Genomic DNA, 21,259 nt, shown 5'->3' with positions numbered 1-21,259 from the left:
GCACCACGCGGCAAGAAAGACTGATGTAATGGCGTCTGCTGCATGTTTTATACCCCTGACGACCTGATGTCATGGAAGAAGGGACAGCAACCAACGCAGGACCCAAGACTTTGTTAATCAGGCCGACTGAGGGCAACCTGCCAGCAGATTACCCAAATGTAATGACTGCAACAGTGAAACATGAAGAACATCCACAATTTTATGAGAAACAGACCAAACGTATGAGGCAAAAATCTGGACATTCTACAAAAATCTGTATAGTTGAGAGGTATGCATGCAGGGCATATCCAATTCAGAGATATTTGTAGCACAATCACATGAGTATGAAAATGTGTGTGGTCATTAGTATATACTTTCATAAGTACCATATTTGTGGGTGAACATAAAAATATATGACTTTGGTGTGTGAATGTGGATGTTATCAACCATGTCTGTTAATTATAATTACTTGTATGCATGCATACAAATAGGCTTATGCATGCACATTACTCATTCAAAAAAAGGCAAAGATTGGCATATATACATGCATGTATACATACATGTACATATATATATATATATATATATATATATATATATATATATGTGTGTATCTAATTATTTACTGAGATACATATGTAAATATGCAAGTACAAACTAAGTCACAAATCATGTTTTACACTTGCCATTACTATTTTAGATGATTTAGGTGGTGATAATGATAATCACCAATGAGTCTGTTCGATGTTTTGTGTTTTGAACAAATTCATTGATTATTCATTGTATACATACATACATATATATATATATATATATATATATATATATATATATATATACACACACAAAGTTAGACACACACGTATAATTAATATATATATATTAATATATATATATATATATATATATATATATATACATATATATACATATATATATATATATATATATATATATACATATATATATATATACATATATATATATATATATATATATATATATATATGCTCAGAGCACATTATTGATTACATTTAGAGGTAGTTACACAAATGAGGGTGTGGATAACAGAGTGGAAGACAAAGACAGCATAGTAATGTGATGCAGGCTATTCAGCACCCAGATGTACTAAAAGTACAATTCCATACTGTAGGATAACAGCAGAACTGTGTGTGCTGTTGGGAAAGTGAATTGACAGAAAACTATGTATACGGTTGTATGAATATTGTACTACCTGGCACATTATATTCTATAAGAAGTCATTATGGCTACATTACCCATTAATTATTATTACATTTAATTAGCATTATGTCAGACATTTGCTAGTAGTTTGTAGCCAGACATTTGCATAGTCCTAAAATGTGACCTCAACACACTGACCATACCTTGTGTGTACTGTTGTGGACATTTGAAAAGACGATGGCACTCCTATACTTGGACTGAGACAACACGTCCTTGTTTTCATTTGATGCATTCAGGTATAGGGTGAAGCACTTTACAGCTTATCATCAGTGCAGAACAATGAGAGGAACCAGCAGATGGTGACATATTGAGTGGGAACACTGTTCTGTCACCGGCATGATATTTGCAGTCTAGATAATACATTTTGTGTGAGTAGACTATTTCTCCTTCAGGGGCTGGGGTGTGCTTGTATGCTTTGGGTCATCCAGAAGTGTACTGGCAGGCCTTACATAAAATGTTGTTGCTCATTCATATCATGCTACATCTTCCAGGATGACAGTAGTGTGTCTGTTATTAGTGTTGCTTGTTAGTGTTAGTTTAGGTTTTGTCACTTCTCTAAACTACATAACACTGTGTTATGTGATGCTACCATGTAGCCGATGTACAGATGTGATTAATAGGTCTGTGAATACCACTCATGGGTCTGGTCAAGAATACTGGTTTGCTAGTCAAAATGAAAGAAGTGTACACATTTAGGTTCATAGTTTCATAGGTTAACAGCAGGCTATAGATCCAAAGAAACATTAGCAGCCTAGCCACAATATCCCACATTGTAAGTACCAATTGGCACGACTAATTTATACGTAGTTTTAGGCCCCTTTCAATGACAGCTTCCTAACATTAGTAGATACATAATGACTAAATGATAACTAATGGTCAGTGAAAGTGTTCGGGTCTCTAATGACAAGGAGTCAGTTTTGGCTAAAGACATAGTGCTACTGCTGCATTTCATGGTGTGTAGTTTTCGGCTGTGCTACAGGCACCACTTATTGCGGCATGCTAGTTCCAACTTGAAAAATCTGGAAGTCAGATGATGAGGTAGTGGCAACTCCAAACTTGGTCAGCTACAAATTCTTGATGTCAGCCTTAAGACTGTAGAAGTAAACCAAGGGTGGAAGGTTGGCGTAATGGTTAAGGTGCTTACCTTGGAAACACAAGGTGCAGGGTTTGATTCTCACATGGGGTAATTGGCTAGGCATAAAATGGCCCCCCGGGGATATTTATGACAAGTGGCTGTGGAATTGATCACTGTGGGATACCACATGCAAATACTCTTTTTAAAGGCATAATGCTTCCCAAACAAAAGAGTTGGCTACACCCATTAACCAGTTTGCTATCTAGCATGTAATACACGAGTTTACAATGACAGTAGTAACCTTGAAGTGCACTTCTGAAACAGTTATGTGAACTGCATACACAGTTTCACCAAAAGACCTGCATTATCAGGTATGTAGCATATCCGAAATTTCTAGACATTCAAGCATGCCTAGAATTTCACGTCTGTCAGTAACACATGTAGAGGCTGTTTTCAAACCATATGAATATAAAGACAGATTATATGTTACATACATACATAGAAAAATAGCTACTATAACTTGTTAAAATATAGGGTTACCGATAGCACGAGATTTTAGTTGCAGCACTTAATTTTTACTGCCACAGTCAAAAAGAACCCCTGTAATTACCTACTGTAATATACTAACAATGGTGCTGAAAAGCATACGGGGAAATGTATAGACAGCATTTGCTTCAATTTTCAAATGCTAATTAGTGTAAACTAACTGTACTTCAGTCAAACATTCAGGAAAGATGTGAAAACTGAAAACATTTTACCACAATGAATGACAGAAAAAAGTGAGAAAAGAAATGCAGTAGGATGGAACCACTATTACACAAATAGTTATGGTGTGATTTCTGAAGGACAAATACAACATCAGCTAATGAGAAAATACTTTTAGAACAGTGTTTAGATTCAGTTCCAAAGCTGCATGACATTTTTAGAGAAAAGATGCAAACTTTTTTATTCTTTTAGAATGTTTGGACATTTGTTACTCAACATGTTTCTTTGCAAGGCACAACTGTCCAAAGCAATGCTGTGCTGTAAAATGAGGGAAAATCTGTATGATTATAAAACCACACCTATATCAACACACAAACATGCAAGCGCGCACACACTAATAACAGACCATATGAAAAATAATTCCTACGGGATGGAAAAAGATTTGTAGCAACAAGCATGAAAAATATTATTGCCTAGGCATGAATAATTATTAGAGATAGTTTTGCAAAAAAAAAGTACATAGTGAAGTAGCTATCACTTCATTGCTACAGAGGCTCCAGGTCTGTGTGTGACAAGATAGCCTCTCTAGTTGAGTAAAATCCAGTCATTCAGCTAATCTAACTGCTCATGACTGGGGGAAGGAGAATAGAAAAGGACAAACTGCAAGTTCTAAGCACTTCCTCTAACAACCCCCACTGAGAGTTTGTGTAATCTGACCTGCAGTATGCTAAAAAGGCTCTCTAAAAACCTTTCCTCTAGGTGAACATGCGACTTGCACAGTACTAAAATGTAAACAAACTCCTCTAGCAAAAAATCTCAGGTAGTGCCCCTTTAAACCTTTTTTTTCCCTAACATTCATGTGTCTCCATGCTTTTCAAGTTTTTAATGCTTTTAATGTTTTTAAACTTTATTTCAACAACTTGTCCCTTCAAAACATTTGGATAGCTTTAAACTGATTCTGTCTTGGGTTATAAATGCATTGAATTTTATTTCATTTTTTATCTGTTGCATTCTGTTCAAAGGTCACAAGAGGGAGCTCTATCATACGTTTTTAGCAAGTATATGTTATAAAATGGCTAAACTAAACTTTTTGTGTAAAAAAAGTTGGTTATAACAATTTAAATATTTTAAATGGTTATTAATTTGATGCACATTTTTAACTGATGCATATATTTATGTTGTCAAGGAAACATTTGTATTTATGTGTTTTTATGTTTTTTAAGATGTTCATCTTTATAAGTTGTTTTAACTTTAAAAGCAAATTGTTTAATAGACTAATTAATTGGTTGGAAGGTAAGGGTTTTGTGTTCTTTCAGTCCACATCTGATGAAGCTACTAAAACAAAAACGTATTAATCCAGTCTTGGAGAACGTTAATGTATTGTCTTTATCTGTGAATAAAATCTTGGAGATGGATTTCGGTGGGTGATTTCAGTTTTCTGGGTACCTTGGACTTTTTTGGATTGAGAAAAATGATACTTACACCTGTGGATCGTAGGTTCAAAGATGTGTACTAGGCCAACGACCCTGCAGCCTTTACAGGCCTAGCCCATAGAAGTGCCCTGGCATCATGCCATTAGTTCCTGGTGCCTCTATCAAGTAGAGCCACTGGAGTGATCCCCAGGGTGAACTTTCAATTTCCCATCCACTCATCAAGATTTCACTTGAAAGGGCCAGCGAGGTGTTCTGCTTGACATGTATGGGAAGTCTATTACAGAGCATGGGCAGTCTCTGACTTATGAACCTGTCCCTCCAGCATGTTCTGTTGACTGAAGTAATGAGGTTGAGGTCCCAGGAGCGTGTGGTGCAGAGAGATTGGGATTTCTTTAGGTGTAACATTTCTAACAGGGTTGGGTCAGACATGGCTTTGTAAGTCTGAAGCAGATATCATCTCTTAATAGATGATATGAGATAGAGAAAAGCTGGGGTTTTTTTGAGTCTGTCCATGGCATGTGTTTAACGCCTAGGATCCTTTTCATGAGGTACTTTTGTGGCCTTTCCAGCTGTTGCAAATGTTTAGTGAGGTACATGCCAAATGAGGCATTATACTCTATGACTAGTCTAATGAGGGAAGAATAGAAAGAGAAAGGATACCTCTTTCTTCCTGAATGCAAAACCCTTGGTAATGAGATGTGCCACACAGAAAGACTTTCTGACCACAGTGGCAATGTGGTGGTCGAAGGAGAGATTGCGGTCAACCTGTGTCCCCAAGATCTCTTATAATGCATTCAGTGGGCTACAATCAATGTGGTAATTAGTGGGAACTGAGTTTTTCCAAAAGGGAATGACGCATTTTTTGGCATTAAAATTAAGGCCATGGTTTTGACACCAGTCGTTGGTCTCAGTGAGGCCTTTCTGAAGGATGTCTACATCATTTGTGGAGTTAATAATGGCTCCCAGCTTGCAACAGTTGGCGAACTTGGTCAGCTCGAGTCCCTCCATGTTGGTCTGGACTTCTGAGAAGTAGATGCCAAACAGGAGAGGACCCAGGACCAATCCCTGTGGGACTCCACTTGTGACTGATCGGCAGTCTGACTTGGAGTCTGCTACGTTCACACTGTGGGTTCTATCTGTGAGCCAATTTGCAACCCACCCAGTGACATAGGGATTGATGGCTAGTTTGGTGAGTCTATCAATAATTCCCGAGTGGGAAATGGTATCAAAGGCCTTGGCCAGATCAAGGTAGGCTGTATGAACTGCCTTGCCCTCATCCACAGCTCTGGTGACTGCCTCAAAGAAATCAAGGTTCAGCAGGCATGAGCTACCCTTCAAAAAACCAAATTGCGTGGGATCCAGAGTTTGGAGCTTCCCTATATCCTTGTTAGTTAGGTTCATGTAACATTTGTATGCATGAGATTCCCTATATCCTTGTTAATTACGTTCATGTAACATTTGTATGCATGTGCTTAATTAAAAAACATCAGACTCTACATAATGTTAAATACAAATGTACAAAAGAGGGTGAAATTTATGCCCTTAAATGTCCCCATGAGCTGATTTACATAGGTGAAATGAATACATCTTTTAAAAGATACGGTGCAGAAACATACAAGAGATGTTAGGCAATGCAAGATGGAAAGGCCAGTGACAGTACATTTTAAAGAATATTGTAGTAGTAACCCTTAAATTCCTTAAAGGAACAATTCTTGAATAAAGTCATACAGTGTTTGAGAGTGGTACAAGCTTAAAAAATAAACTTTTATATAAGGAATCTAATTATATTTTAAAATACAACACATTTTCTATTGGGTATAAATATGGAATGTAATCGGAAGTACCTAATTTGACATAGCTGGTAATTAATTCCCTGATGTGTCATTTAATAGTTTAAGAGCATTTTTATAGGGGTTTTCTTTTTGTTGATCTTTTTTCATGAACTCCTCTGAAGACTATGCCAAGGCGCCAGATGGTTTAATGAAAATGTATTTTATTGGGGTATTTGTTGAAATTAAGCAGATAACAGCCTAAATAGTATTTGTTGTACTTGACATGCTGCACTAAAATAAAGGAGAATTTCCACAGGATGGGGGTGTTGAAAAAATTGTCAGCAAGATAATCTGACTATAAGCAACACACAACCATGAACAGAGGAACTGAATCACACATCTCTCATACGGAAAAAACACTCCTAAAGGCCCAATATCCATAAAAACTAGGCAATATCATGATGCTTAAATTTTATCCAAAGTAGCTTCCAAAGATTTGCACAATAACACCAATCATCTGGTAGGACTGAATGATTGGGTGTCACTGAACTTTAGAGAAGTTTGGTCAAACCCTACAGAAAGGGCTACATCAAATGCTACTAATCAATACTACGCACACGAGGGGATCAGCACTATGACACCACAGTATACTACCACTGGAAGAAATACTCAGAGAAGCTTTGGAATCACAACAGTATAGCATAAACTAAAGCTGAGTGGAAATGGGGGACTACTGCAAACCTATAAGTTGACATTTTACTGTGCTTACAAAAGAAAGCAAACAGATATTATGACTATGCAAGATGACGGGGGACTAGTTTAACAGCAACACCGATGCTAATACACTAATATGATACAACAGACAAACATGCACTAAAAATTTAATCAGGAGGATTATGAGCCATCACCTGGAAGGCCACTAGCCACTTCTAGAAGACAACCATTGGCATGCAAGCAAAGGTACACCTCAATAAAAATAAAAACGAGATTCAGCTAACAAAGCTTTTTGATTAAACAAGCTGTACTTTGATAAATGTTAAAACTGTTCCATCATTTAAAGTAAATGTAAACAGAACTGTTGCGTGAAAACAAAATAGCTTTTGGATAAATACCATAAGAAGCTGCATCTTGACCAAAATATTAAACCTTTCAGTTTTTTTTTTTGTTTTGATTTTAGTAACTCTACTGATCTTTTGCAGCCAAACCAACAGTTTTTTTTATCTTAGCTGTAAGAAATACTTGGAAGCCTACAGCAACACCAAGAAGCTTCAGATACACCACCCTCAGAAAAGGGTGGGGAGGGGGGAAGTGCAAGCTCTGTGCATTCTATCTACTGCAAATGAATGAAGAGCTCTGGTACGACCAGCCATCTTGCTAAAAATCTTGTACTGTTGAGCTCAAATTTATCCTTAGAAAGGCCTTCCCCCTAAAAATTGCTGATGATTACATAGTCCCTTCTAGATCTACCTTCTACAGCAGGGACAGACTTTTTTTTTTTTAAAGATTTAGAGAAGCAAAGCAATAATAATATACTCTAAGCAGCATTTTAGTGACAGTCCTCAACAGATAAGACCCTTTATTCTTGATTAGTGCACAGTGGAGGTGGGGGTGGGGTTGAGCTACTGCTATTAATTCTGATATAAACTACTAGACATTAGTTGCAGGGAACTGAAAGACTTCCCCATGGAGTGCCAGAAGCCTGCATCTCAAGAGTATCAATGTTTTAGAATTAGAATGCCTTCACCCTCCATGGGCCCCATTATAGACTGCCAAAGATTCAGAGAGATCCCAAGGCTATTCAGTCTTTTGACCATTTATGCTTTGCCAGTACCATTCCCCAGGCCATAATCCCTTTCGTCAGAAAGGCCATACCAGTCACCCCCAGAATAAATTTGTGGATACCAATCCAGTCATCTGGGTTACATTTAAAAGAAGATATAGTGAATCACGCTGTTTAACATGTGGGGAAGTTTACTGCAGAGCTTTATGAGCCACTGGGTTATAAACCTGTCCCCTCAGCGTTTTATCTATTGGCGATTTAGGTACTTGGTTCTACAACTGGTAGAGCCAATGGACTTGGGGAGACAGAGGCTCGGTTGTCCTGGATCTCCTCTGACAGCACAAGGAAGCAAGTCAGATCTCCCATCAAAAGTCTGTAAGACACTGAATAAAGCAAGAGAGCTTACAGCTTCTTTTGACAGCTCAGGGACTTAAACCCGGTGATCTTTTTCATTACAAACTTTTGTGGTCTTTCCAACTGTTTGATATGTTTAGAGAGATACATCCCAAAGGCACTTTTCTTTATGCAGTAAAGTCTCCGTTAACCGGAACTCAAGCAACCGGCAAAATTGCGTTTTGATTGGCTCATATGCCAGTACACAAGCCAATCAAGAATCGCAAAGCAGCTCTCAATCAACCAGAAACTACACTTACCAATTACATTTTCCAAAATAATCTCAGTAAAGTGACTATCAAAACTGGTAACTACTTTTGTGTTGTTTTCTGGTCAGTTCAACTACAAAACTGAAGCACAGCAGCCACAAAAATGTTAAAGTCAAGTGCTAACAGTAGAGCTAATGCAAGAGAGGATACCACCAGGAACAATCAAGATAAAACAGCACAAATTGTGTCAGACTATAAAATTCTCATTACAAAATCTCCACATGCCTGCTGCCATTCTACAAACGATGATCAAACTCTCAAGACAGCCGCACTACAAGATACAGCTCTAAATGTTAGGATGATTTCAAATATTACTCTATGAGACGTCTTTAGCCTTTCCTACCAAACACTGCACAGTTATCAGTCAGACATCTAAACAAAACATCAACTTGATGAAATCTGAAAAAATCTTCTCACCTTAAAGTAAATGTTTGGTTTTCGCTTGTTCAGCCGAATTCCCACAGACTCCAATTCCTTCTCCAGAAGATCCCTGCAACAATGATGACTATATTATTACACTGACAACTGAGGAGTTGGCAGCTACTGACACGCTACATCCAAGACTAAGTGGTTAGTAGGAAATAGCAAAACATAGTATCACTAGTTAGGAGTACAATTCATGGCAGACTTATCCTGGCAAGCAGAAAAACATTAGAAGGACTCAAAAGCACCTTGCACAGCAGAAAATTACCTGCAGAAATATTAAACCACAACTTACATGATACCCACTTCTTAATTGGGATTCACAAGGCCATGTCCAACCCAGAATTGATGGACATGCTCCACCTAAAGAAAACCATATCCCCACGAGCTACGCACTCCAGGGATCTAAACCTCACCACAACAATAGGACATGCTGGAGGGACAGATTCCTGTCCCAGAGACTTCCCATGCTCTGGAACAAGATTCCAAACTCCATTAGGCAGAGCTCCTCACTAACTATCTTCAAGAGAAACCTTGATGAGTGGATGGGAAACAGGAAGTTTACCCCGGGGATCACTTCAGTGGCTCTGCTGGACAGAGGCACAGGGACCTAATCTAAGGGGGCGGTGAAAGACAACACATTCCAGCTAGGCTTATAAATGCCTTTGGGCAGATAGCCTAGTACCTACCTATGAACCTATAAGGACTGGCATTGCTACACAACAGAAATGTTTGTTAGTGATGCACAAATACAAGCAAAGTCTCTGCCAGTTTTTCCCTAATCACCTAAATCTAGTAATCATATTTTCAGCAAATAAACAGCATCTACAAAGAACACAGGATAGTGAAATATACACTTAGACATGGCTGTAAGCAAAGGAGTAGGGAGTCATCTGTGGGCAACGGTGCCAACAACACATTAATTGGTAGCTCAAGTGATGAAAAGCCAATTTCTTTGGGAAGGCTGAAGGTCTCAACACAACATTGCTTCTTTCGGGTATAAAATGATAAAGCAACAATGTAGCCTTAAATAAATGTAACCCATTTGCACACTGATGTATAGGTTGAAGACTACATTCAGCTAGCCTAGATCCTACAACAGTCCTGGGGTTGAATCTCTCACCTACTGTGCAACACTGAGTAAGTTACTTGACTAGAAACTGGTCCCATTTCTCACTAGAAAAGGGACCATATTTTCAAAAGGCTTACTCAGTAAACAAGTGTTTTATGCACCTGACTTCAAGCACCACACAGTCTGTTCAGATGAAGAGAAAAGAAAGGGTGTTAAAGAAAAACCCAAATTGTGTCTACCTTTGATGCCCAACTCTAAACAGCATATTAAAAAGAATGTGTATACATAAAAAAAGAATGGGTAGCTGGCAAACTGTTAGGTTACTCAGGTCAATGAAGAGGAACAAAAATTATTAGTTATGTACTTACCATAACTTGGCACCTGTGCTGTCCTTTGCTCATTCTGCTTCACTGATGGGTTATGGATCTGATCCTTGGATCAGACTCTGCTGCCTCCTACAGACTTCAGCTCCCCCCTTACTCATAATCCTTTATCCCTAGCTCAACCTCCTTAGTGGCGTAGCAATAGTTTGTGCTGCCTCAGGCTGTCTGAGTTTGCCTCCCCTCCTCCCTCACAAAATTATGGTGAGATGCCCCCCCCCCCCCAGCTGCAGTCATAACAGATGGGTAGAATCCCAAAGCTAAGAAAGGGGTGGTAGGCACTAGGTGGAACTAGGAGGAGCCAGGATGCCCTGCAAGACTGCAGTGGCAAAGCCTGCTCTAGTTTTGGAGTATAATGGTAGGTGGTAGTGCTTGGAGAAGGTATGCACAGAACTCCAAGTGGCTGCTTCCACAATATCTTTGGTAGGAACTCCTCTGAGGAAAGCTGCAGAGGTAGCTGTGGCCCTTGTGGAGTGAGATCTGATGCCTGTAGGTACAGTTTTGCCATGAAAAGAATAGCAAAAGCGTATGCAGTGGGCTATCCATTTTGAGATTGTCTGTTTGGAAATTGGCTTTCCTTGAGCTCCTATAGCATAGGACACGAAGAGCTGTTCTGATTTTCTGAAAGGCTTTGTTCTGTCCAAATAATAACGCAGTTGTCTGTGGATGTCCAAGGAATGTAGTATTTGTTTTGAGGATTAGGATAAAAGGTAGGAAAGTGTATGGCCTGATTCAAAGCTACCCTGGATACCACTTTAGGCATAAAGGATGGGTTGGTTCATAAGGAAACTCTGTCCTGATGGAAGATGATAAAAGGCTGCACAGCCATGAGAGCTTGTAGTTCTGAAACTCTACGAGCTGAGGTGATAGCCAAAAGGAAAGCTGTTTTCCAGGACAAATATTGCAAATCTGATGAGGCAGCTGGCTCAAAGGGAGGCAAGGTCAGTTTTTCCAGAATGAAATTGAGATCCCAAGCAGGTATTGGTTGTTTCCTTGGGGGTCTTAGATTCTTAGCCCCTCTGAGGTACTGTCTTAAGAGAGGGTGAGAGAATAAGGGTGGATCAGTGTTGTATTCTGCAGAAATGGCTGAGGCGTGGATTTTGATGGAGGAGAATGAAAGTCCACTGCTTAGCAGCTCAGCTAGATACTGTAGTATTTGAGGTAAATTCAGTTTTCCAGGATCCTGGCCCTTTTTCTCATTCCAGACACAAAACCGTTTACATTTTGCGGAGTAAGCTTTTCTAGTTGACGGCCTTCTGGCCTCCAAAATGACATCCTGCACCTCCTTGGAGAGTAGGGTCTGTTGTGATGCTAAGTAATCTTCCATGCGGCTAGATTTAGTGTTTTTAGCTGGCTGTGAAGAGTTTTGAAGCTGTGCTGAGTCAGGAGAAGATGCATTAGAGGCAGGGTCCATGGTGGGGAGTGCGTCAGGCTCCTCAGGAGTGGGTACCAGTGTTGTCTTGGCCAGTCTGGAGCAATGAGAATCATCTTTTGTCTATCTGCTCTGGTTTTCAATAGAACTTTGGGCAGCAGAGGAAGAGGTGGGAAGGCATAAACTGTCATTGATGTCCAACTGAAAGAGAGAGCGTCCACTCTCCAGGCCTGTGGATGGAAAATCCTTGACAGAATTTTGTCAATTGGTGATTTTTGTGGGAGGCAGAGATCTATGTCTGGCCTTCCCCATGCTTGGATTATCTCTGTAAAAACTTTTGGATGCAACTTCCATTCGTGTGGATCTGTCATATTTCTGCTTAGGTTGTCTGCCAGCGTGTTTTCCTTGCCTGGCAAGTACTGTGCTTGTAGTTCGATTTGTAAGTCCATGGCCATGTTCCAAAGTGACATGGCCAGTCTGCATAGGGGGTATGAATGTGTTCCTCCCTGTTTGTTTATGTTACACATAACTGTGGTGTTGTCCGTTCTTATCAATAGTTGACCTGGTTGCAGAAGGTCTTTGAAAGCTATAATAGCATTTATTACTGCTAGCATTTCCTTTTCATTGATGTGAAGGTGCTTTTCTTTTTGGGACCATTTGCCCTGAATGCACCGATCTGTCATGTGCGCCCCCCAGGCATAGTCCGAGGCGTCTGTTGTGATGACTTGGTTTGCTTGAGGTTTGCTGAATGGAAGACCTGTGCTTGTTTGGCATGCTTGAGCCCACCACAGAAACTCCTTTTGTAGACATGGAATTAGTGGTATTATTGTTTCCAAACTGTGGCTGCGTTGAGACCATAGGTTTTTCAGGTACCATTGAAGTTTCCTCATATGCAGCTTTGCACATGGGATTAGTAAGATGCAAGATGCCATGAATCCCAGAGCCTGCAGGAGTTTCCTTGCAGTCAGCCTGGTGCAATTTGCTAGTGCTCTGAAGTATTGAGTTAGTTGCCCCTGCTTCTCTGGCGTGAGATAGGCCATCTGGGTGTTTGTGTCCAAGTTGGCACCCAGGAAAATTATCTTCCGAGAGGGTATTAGCCTTGATTTCTTTTTGTTGAATGTGTATCCGAGAGAGTTCAACAACATTATTACATAAGCCAGATGTTTCAGAAGAATGTGTTTGCTGTCCGCTTGGATCAGGCAGTTGTCCAAATAGGGGTATATTTGTATCCCTTGAAGTCTGCAGTAGGCAATTACTGATGCCAGGCATTTCGTGAATACTCTGGGCGCAGTAGATAAGCCAAAGGGCAATGCAGAGAATTGATAATGGGTTGAACCTGCAAGAAATGAGGTATCTTCTGCAATTTTGTCTGACTGGGACATGCAGGTATGCCTCCTTGAGGTCCAATGTTACCAGCCAAGACTCCTTGCCCAGCATGGGAAGAAGCTGCTGTAGAGTGAGCATCTTGAATTTTGGTACGAGTAGAAATGTGTTTAGGATGGATAGGTCCAAAATAGGTCTCCAATCTTTTCCCTTCCTTGGTACCAGGAATAGTCAGGAATAAAAACCTTGACCTTGTTCATGTGTAGGTACCTCTTGAATAGCTTTCATGTCTATGAGATCTGTAATTTGCCTTTGTGCCTCTGCCCTTTGATTGTGCGGCAGGTTTGGCATGCCTCTCATTTTTGGAAGGATGTGAAAATGGAATCTGTAGCCTCTGTTTATAATGTCCAGGATCCATTTGTCTTTTGTGACAATATGCCAATTTTTTGAAAATAATGCCAGTTTTCCTCCTAAGGGGGCTGCCATTTGAGTCTTGCTTGGCATGCAAAGGGGAAAGTCATTGGGCTTGCTTTCTGAATGATTGCGAGTTATCCTCACCAACTCTTTGTGTAGGAGCTTGCCAGTGTATGCCTCTAAACGATCATTGGGATTGTCCTCTGCCCCTCGGGCGCCTGTATCTACCTCTTTGGGGTCTATCCGTGGCTGGAAAGGACCAATTTTTGGAAGGCCAATTTCTACTGAAACGTGGGGGTTGTACCTGTAGGAAATCTTTCACAGTTTGCATTGATTTAGCCTTTTCCTCCATTTTCCTTAATACCTCCTCAGCATTAGCACCAAATAATACATCCTTTTGTAGAGGGGCATTTAGCTTTGACATGATCAGGCAAGGTTTGCTCCTTGAGTCAGGCATGTCTACGTATGACTGATCCTGTAACAGCAGCTCTACATGAGGCCTCTGGAGCATCAAAACCACATTGTAAGGTATGCTTACCCACTTGTTCTGCACTATGCACCAAATCCTGCAACTCCTTCAAGTCTGGTTGTTCAGGTTGTGACATTTTACTTTTCAATTGTGATAACAAAAACTGTTGGTATTTTAGCATATGGAACTGACAGTTTAAGGCCCTCATGGTTAAGGTAGCCGAGGTATATACCTTTTTTCCCCACCTTTCTAAGGATCTGGAATCTCTCTCGGAAGGTAATGGATTTTTAGCAGTGGAGGCCTTAATTCCCTTGGGGCCCTGTGAGATGGTTTCTGGGTTAGCAGCATGGCTTTTGTATAGAAATTGGTGTGAGTCAGGAACCCTGTAGTACCTGTCAGGCTTGACTGGGGCTGGAGGCAGAGAATCCGGGTTAAGGCAGGCCTCCAAGTAAACGTCATCTAGGATGTCCAAGACAGGAGGTATAGCCAGAGGCCTGTGCTGAGGTAGCAAGAGAAATTCCCTAAGCCTTTTCTTGGAATCTGAATAATCTTGGCCTTCCCAGTGGAAGTGTTCCCTTAAGGTATGCAAAGTTTCCCCAAATAAGTAATCCTTTGGGGGGGATACAGAAGGAATGGACTCCTCTGCATCAGAGTCTTCAAAAGGGGAGTAAGAATGTTCCTGATCATCAGAGTGCTCTGAAATAATGGAGCCCTGATCAGAGGAGGGGGATTCTTCCTCCACTCTGGGCCTTTTGTCCGGTGGGGGTTGAGAACCCCTGATAAGAGTAATTAAATCCTCAGCCATTTTAAGCATCTGTTTTTTAGGCATGTGGCCTGGAGATGGGCCCTGTGTAGCTTGTCTCTTAGAATGCATGGCTGCTTTAGACTTAGTGAAAGCCTTGATGGAAAAAGAAGAGGAAGGTCTGAAGACACCTTGAGTGGAGGTAGACCTGTCCACATTTTGAGGTTCAACGCCAAGAGTGGCTTCGGTATCTGTAGTTGGGGTGTGGGCCGAGGAGCCTGCGACCTCGGGCACAGGAGACACCGTCAATGAAGTGTCGTTGGTAGTCAGGGGCTGCGTAGGCGCCTCGCTGAGAACCGGACCACGTGTAGTCAGCTTTGGCGTGGTGTTGGTAGAGGCCGCGGACCTCGTGTGTCGGTCCTTATCTTTGCGTTTTTTAGACAAAACTGGAGTCGGAGTATCCGACGACATAATATAGTTAAATGTTTTTCCAAAATAATGCTGGGCGAACTCCGTCCGACGCTTAATGGTGTGTTTGTTGAATGTAGCACAAAAGCGACAGACCGAGACGTCGTGGTCTGGGCCTACACAAGGTATACAGAGGGAATGGAAATCCTTATGCGGTATTTGCTTCCCACATGAAATACAATTATTAACTTTGTCTGACATCGGTCTGAGGCAAGAAAAGTTTCCCCAACAGGGTACTTAGCTTTCAAGGAGACTTCGGTTTCAAAATTTTCGTAATTTCAGGAGCTGGCCGACCGGCACTTGGGAACTGCTTCTGCTTCGGGCACCGCGCGGCAAGAAAGACTGAAGAAAATGGCGTCGGCTGGTTCCTTTATACCCCTGTCGCACTGACATCAGGGAAGAAGCAACGACAACTGACGCCGGACCTAGACTTTGGAATTCGGCCAACCGAGGACCCGCCTGACAGCAGGAGAACCCATCTGTTATGACTGCAGCTGTATGCACGATGAACATCAAACAATTGCTCTGATTTCCTGATGTCCTTGGTTCTGTCCAGGTAAAAACGTAGTTGTCTGTGTACATCCAAGGAATGTAAGATCCTTTTCCCTTTATTTTGAGGAGTGGGGAAATAAGTTGGCAAGTGAATAGTTTGATTTAAAGCCACTTTGGAAACCACCTTAGGCATGAAAGTAGGATTAGTCCTTAAAGACACCCTGTCTTGATGAAAAATAATATAAGGTTCCACAGCCATAAGAGCTTGCAACTCTGAAACTCTCCTGGCAGAGGTCAGAGCTAACAGGATGGCTGTTTTCCAAGATAAAACTTGATGTCAGAAGTGGCAGCAGGCTCAAAAGGAGGTAAGGTGAGCTTTTCCAAAACATAGTTGAGATCCCAAGCAGGAATGGGAGGAGATCTAGGGGGCCTTAAGTTCTTAGCCCCTCTGAGAAACTGTCTCATGAGCTGGTGGGAAAAGATTGGAGGGTCTGTATTTTAATGAGCAGAAATAGCAGAGGCATGTATCTTAATGGAAGAGAAAGAGAGACCCTTATGTAAGAGGTCTGTCAGGTAAAGTAAAATCAAAGGAATGTTAGGAAGAAGAGGATCAGAATCCTGAGCCTGCATCCAGGAACAAAATCTTTTCCATTTTCCTGCATAAGATTTTCTAGTGCTAGGACGTCTGGCTTCTAAAATGACATCCATAACCTACTTGGGTAGGAGACAATGAATCAAAGACCCTGGATTAACCAGGCCGCCAAGCTGAGTGTTCTGACATGGGAGTGTAGAACCTGACCCTGGTGTTGGGACAGAAGGTTCGGAGTCCGTGGTAAAATCCAAGGGGGCTCCAGACAAAGGTTTTTCATAGTTGGGTACCAAAACTGTCGAGGCTAATTTGGGGCCAGCAAGATTATCATCTTGGGCTTGTCTTGTTTGATCTTTAATAATAGCCGTGGAAGAAGAGGAAGAGGCAGAAAGGCATATCCCGGGAGGTTTCTCCAACTGATAGTACATCCACTTTACAAGCTTGTTCGTGGAAAGTCCTGGTGCAAAAAATCTGTAGTTGATGATTGAGGTGGGATGCAAAGAGGTCTATGTGAGAACATCCCCAGACTGCTGTTATCATCTTGAATATTTCTGTGTCCAGCATCCACTCGTGTGGGCCCGAAAGGTTTCTGCTCAGACTGTCTGCCAGGAAGTTTTGCTTCCCTGGTAGAAACTGAGCTTGAAGGTCCAGATTCAAAGCTAGAGCTGTGTTCCACAGATCCATGGCTAGTCTGCAAAGGGGGTAGGAATGAGATCCCCCTTGCTTGTTTATGTACCACATAACTGTGGTGTTGTCTGTCCGTATCAGTAGTTGTCCTGGTTGTAGAAGATTCCTGAAGGCTAATAGGGCTTTCTGAACAGCTAACATTTCCTTTAAATTGATATGCAGGTGCTTCTGATCCTTTGTCCAAAGGCCTTGCAGACAGTTGCCCTGAAAATGTGCTCCCCAGGCATAATCTGAGGCATCCGTGGTTAGTATCTGAGTGGCAGGAGGCAGGCAGAAGGGTTTTCCTTTGTTTAGAGTACATGCCTTGGACCACCAAAGGAATTCCTTTTGAAGACAAGGCAGGACGGAGATCAGTATGTCTAAACTGTGGCAATGCTGAGACCATACACTTTTTAGGTACCACTGTATTTTCCTCATATGTAGTCTTGCATATGGTACGAGAAGGATGCAGGAGGCCTTGTAACCCAAAGCCTGCAGGAATCTCCTTGCAGATAGCTGAGTTAAAGTTGCCAAGGTTTTGAAAGTTGAAGCCAGCTGTAACTGTTTTTCGTATGTCAGAAATGCCATCTGGGTTGGTGTGTTTAGAGAAGCGCCCAGAAAAATTATCTGTTGTGAGGGAGTCAAATTTGACTTTTTTATGCTTACAGTGAATCCCAGGAACTTGAGAAGATTCTGAACAAACTGTAGATGCTGGCGCAAGACATCCTTGCTGTCTGCCTGAATAAGACAGTCATCCAGATAAGGGTAAATTTGAATTTCCTTGAGTCTGCAATAAGCTACTACTGGAGCCAGGCATTTGGTGAAGACCCTGGGCGCAGTAGACAATCCAAAGGGCAGCGCAGAGAATTGAAAGTGCCTCGATCCGGCCTTGAACCTGAGGTATTTTCTGCGTCCTGCCTGATGGGAATGTGTAAATATGCCTCCTTTAAATCCAAAGTTACCATCCATGCATTTTTGGTCAGCATTGGAAGTAGCTGCTGTAGAGTAAGCATCTTGAATTTTGGTATCTCTAGAAAAGTGTTCAAGACTGACAGATCCAGAATGGGTCTCCATGAATTTTGCTTCCTGGGGACTAGAAAGAGCCTTGAGTAAAAACCTTGTCCCATCTCTGAAAGTGGAACTAATTCTATGGCTTTCATAGCCAAGAGAGCTTCCACCTGGTTTAAGGTCTCTGTCCATTGATGTTTTGGAAGATCTGGCCATCCGCTTGGCCTTGGTAGGTTATGAAAATGGAATTTGTAACCTCTTGAAACCACATCCAGAACCCACTTGTCTTGGGTTATACGAGTCCAATTTGGGTGAAAAAGAGAAAGTTTTCCTCCGAGAGGGGCTTCCAGGCAAGAAGTTCCTGCAGCCCAACAGAGGGAGTCATTGAGTCCGTTTCCTATGAGCTTGCGACCTGTCCTCTCCTCCCCTAGGGGTGGAAGCAGTCCACTGTCTTGGTCTATAAGAGGCTTGTGTTTGAGGCCTTCCTCAGAAGCATCTGTATCTACCCCTCTGAGGCCTGTCTGAATTGGGAAAGGACCAATTTTTAGTAGGCCAATTCCTACTAAATCTGGGTGGCTGTACTTGTAAGAAATCTTTAACTGTTTGCATGGATTTTGCCTTGTCCTCCATCTTTTTAATCACCTCTTCAGCTTTAGAGCCAAACAAAACATTATGCTGAACAGGAGCATCCAATAATTTAGCTTTTACTTGATCTGGCAAATTTAATTCCTTTAACCATGCATGCCTTCTAATTACTGTGCCAGAGGCAGCAGCCCTACAAGAAGCCTCCAAGGCATCAAATCCACAGTGTAAACCATGCTTCCCAACTTGTTCAGTGGCATGCATTAAGTCATGTAATTCCTTATCATCTGCACAGGCGGAAATGGAAGTTAGCTTTTGTTTTAAAACAGACAGGAGAAATTGCTGGTATTTCAGCATATGAAACTGACAGTTTAAAGCCCTAATAGGTAAAGAAGCAGAAGTGTACACTTTTTTGCCCCATCTTTCTAAAGATCTGGAATCCTCAGTGGGAATGGGTTTTTTAGCAGAAGGGGCCTTAACTCCCTTAGGACCCTGAGAAATGGTTTCAGGGTCAGCAGTAGGATTCTTGTATAAAAACTGGTGGGAATCAGGAACCCTATAATATCTGTCTGGCTTAACAGGAGCTGGAGGAAGAGAGTCCGGAGTTAAGTTAGCCTCCGGAAAACATCATCCACAATATCCAAAATAGGAGGGATAGCCAGGGGTCTATGTTGGGGAAGAAGAAGAAAATCCCTGAATTTTCTTAGATTCTGAGTATTCCTGTCCTTCCCAGTGAAAATGTTCCCTCATTTCATGCAAAGTTTCCCCAAAAGAGAAATCCTCAGGAGGAGAAGCTGAAGGAATGGATTCCTCAGCATCAGAATCCTCATAAGGAGGGAAAGAATATTCCTGGTCAGAAGAAGAAACTGAACAAACAGAAGCCTGATCAGAGGAGTCATAATAGACTTCCTGCCTTGGCCTTTTATCTGGAGGGGGATGTGAACCCCTAATCATAGTAAGCAAGTCCTCCGCCATCTTAAGTAACTGTTTCTGTGACTTGGGAGCCAGATCAGAAGAGGCCTGTGTTGCAGTCTTTGATTTGGAAGGAGTCTTTGCTTTTGTCTTTGGCTTTGCCTTTATTAGAAGCTGAATAGGCCTGAAAACCCCTTCGGAAGCCGGTACCTGCACAGCAGCTCCGGAGCCATCCGAAGGAGCATTGTCCGAAGGTCCTGCAACAGAAATATTCAAAGGCCTAGTTGGCTCCTCGTGGGAGTCCGTTTCGGCCATCGGTTCCGAAATGGCCGACGACAGGGGCTGCAAAAGCACCTCACTGACGAAGGCCGAACCTGAAGCTGGCTCTGCTTGTACGATATCGTCTGATTTGAACCTCGGAGGCCTGTCTTTGTCCTTGTGTCGTTTGTGAACTCCGGTAGCCGAAACCGTATCTGACGACATTTTGTAATTAAAACGCCTACCGAAGTAATGAAATGCAAAATCGTACCTTCATTTAATTGTATGTTGATTGAATCTAGCACAAAACCGACAACTAGCTATGTCGTGGTCAGGGCCTAAGCAAGGAATACAGTAAGAATGAAAATCCTTATGAGGTATTTGCTTCCCACATGAAATACAATTATTAACTTTTTCTGACATCAGACTGGAGCAAGAAAAAAGTTTCCCCAACGGGGTACTTAGCTTTGAGTAGGAGAAGAAAGTTTTCCGACTGAAGTTTGTTCAGAACAAATTGTCAGGAGTCAGCCGACCGGCACTTGCGAACTGCTATCACCGCACGGCAAGAAAGACTGGAGAACATGGCGTCTGCTGTCAGCTTTGTACTCCTGGTGCTCTGACGTCAGGGAGCATGGCTGAACAGCCGACGCCGGACCCAGACTTTGGGATTCTGGCCAACTGAGGACTGCCTGCCGGCAGGGGAGAACCCTACAGTCATGACTGCAACAGTGAAACACGATCAGCACTGAATTCCACATTCAAAGAAAATGCATCTGGCCAGTGGAGGATAAAGTTTACCTTTGGGCAGTTACCAAATCATAGGCCCCTTGCACACATGCATGTGTTCTTTGATTCACCTTCCTGATTGCATTAAATTATATGCCATGTATAATACAGCACACTTGTTAGAGCGTGTTTTAACATAATTGTTTTGAACATTTTTCCATTAAGCAATGAAATGTGTATGAACCAATAACGACAAAACTGCCCAGTTCAGAACATTTCCATCATAAAAGTCTAAACTTCTGTCATTACAATCCATCAATATCAGTAAATACGCACAATCACTGCAGAAGTAAAAGTCATCTAAATAATTCCACACTGAAGAGATCTGTAACTAATGAAGAGGTTGCTGCTAGCAAACAACTTTGTATTTCACTGTTTCATCTACAAATAAAGTGCCTGTTGGCCTTGAAGAATAAAATGGCTATGTTACAATAAAAAATAAGCTAGTAATATTACAATAGAGAATGGTTGGGAAACTGATAGCAGGTTCATAGTTACTAGGTATCTCCTCCAAAGGAGGACATTCACAGAACTGCAGCATCCACTCCCTTTAAAGTACAACACAGACAGTATCAGCAATCCATCTATATACCATGGGAGTAGAACCCACAGACTTCTGCTTTGGATGCAAGTATAGTATCGGTTGTACTACTAA

The 21,259-nt window shown here is 41.6% G+C and overlaps 1 protein-coding gene across 1 annotated transcript in view; it reads right to left on the bottom strand.

The window, feature by feature from the left end:
* DRG2 (developmentally regulated GTP binding protein 2) overlaps positions 1 to 21,259 on the bottom strand; it is an 808,865-nt gene that overhangs the window by 264,206 nt on the left and 523,400 nt on the right. The window contains exon 6 of the mRNA XM_044089666.1: positions 9,066 to 9,138. Coding sequence (XP_043945601.1) covers positions 9,066 to 9,138 — 73 coding nt within the window. The remainder of the gene's footprint in view (positions 1 to 9,065; positions 9,139 to 21,259) is intronic.

The sequence above is a fragment of the Protopterus annectens genome, chromosome 12.part0 (assembly GCF_019279795.1).
Source record: "Protopterus annectens isolate FY-2018-M chromosome 12.part0, PAN1.0, whole genome shotgun sequence".
Lineage (NCBI taxonomy): Eukaryota > Metazoa > Chordata > Ceratodontiformes > Protopteridae > Protopterus > Protopterus annectens.
Note: the sequence above shows the minus strand (reverse complement) of the source record. Positions and strands in the feature narration are given on the sequence as shown.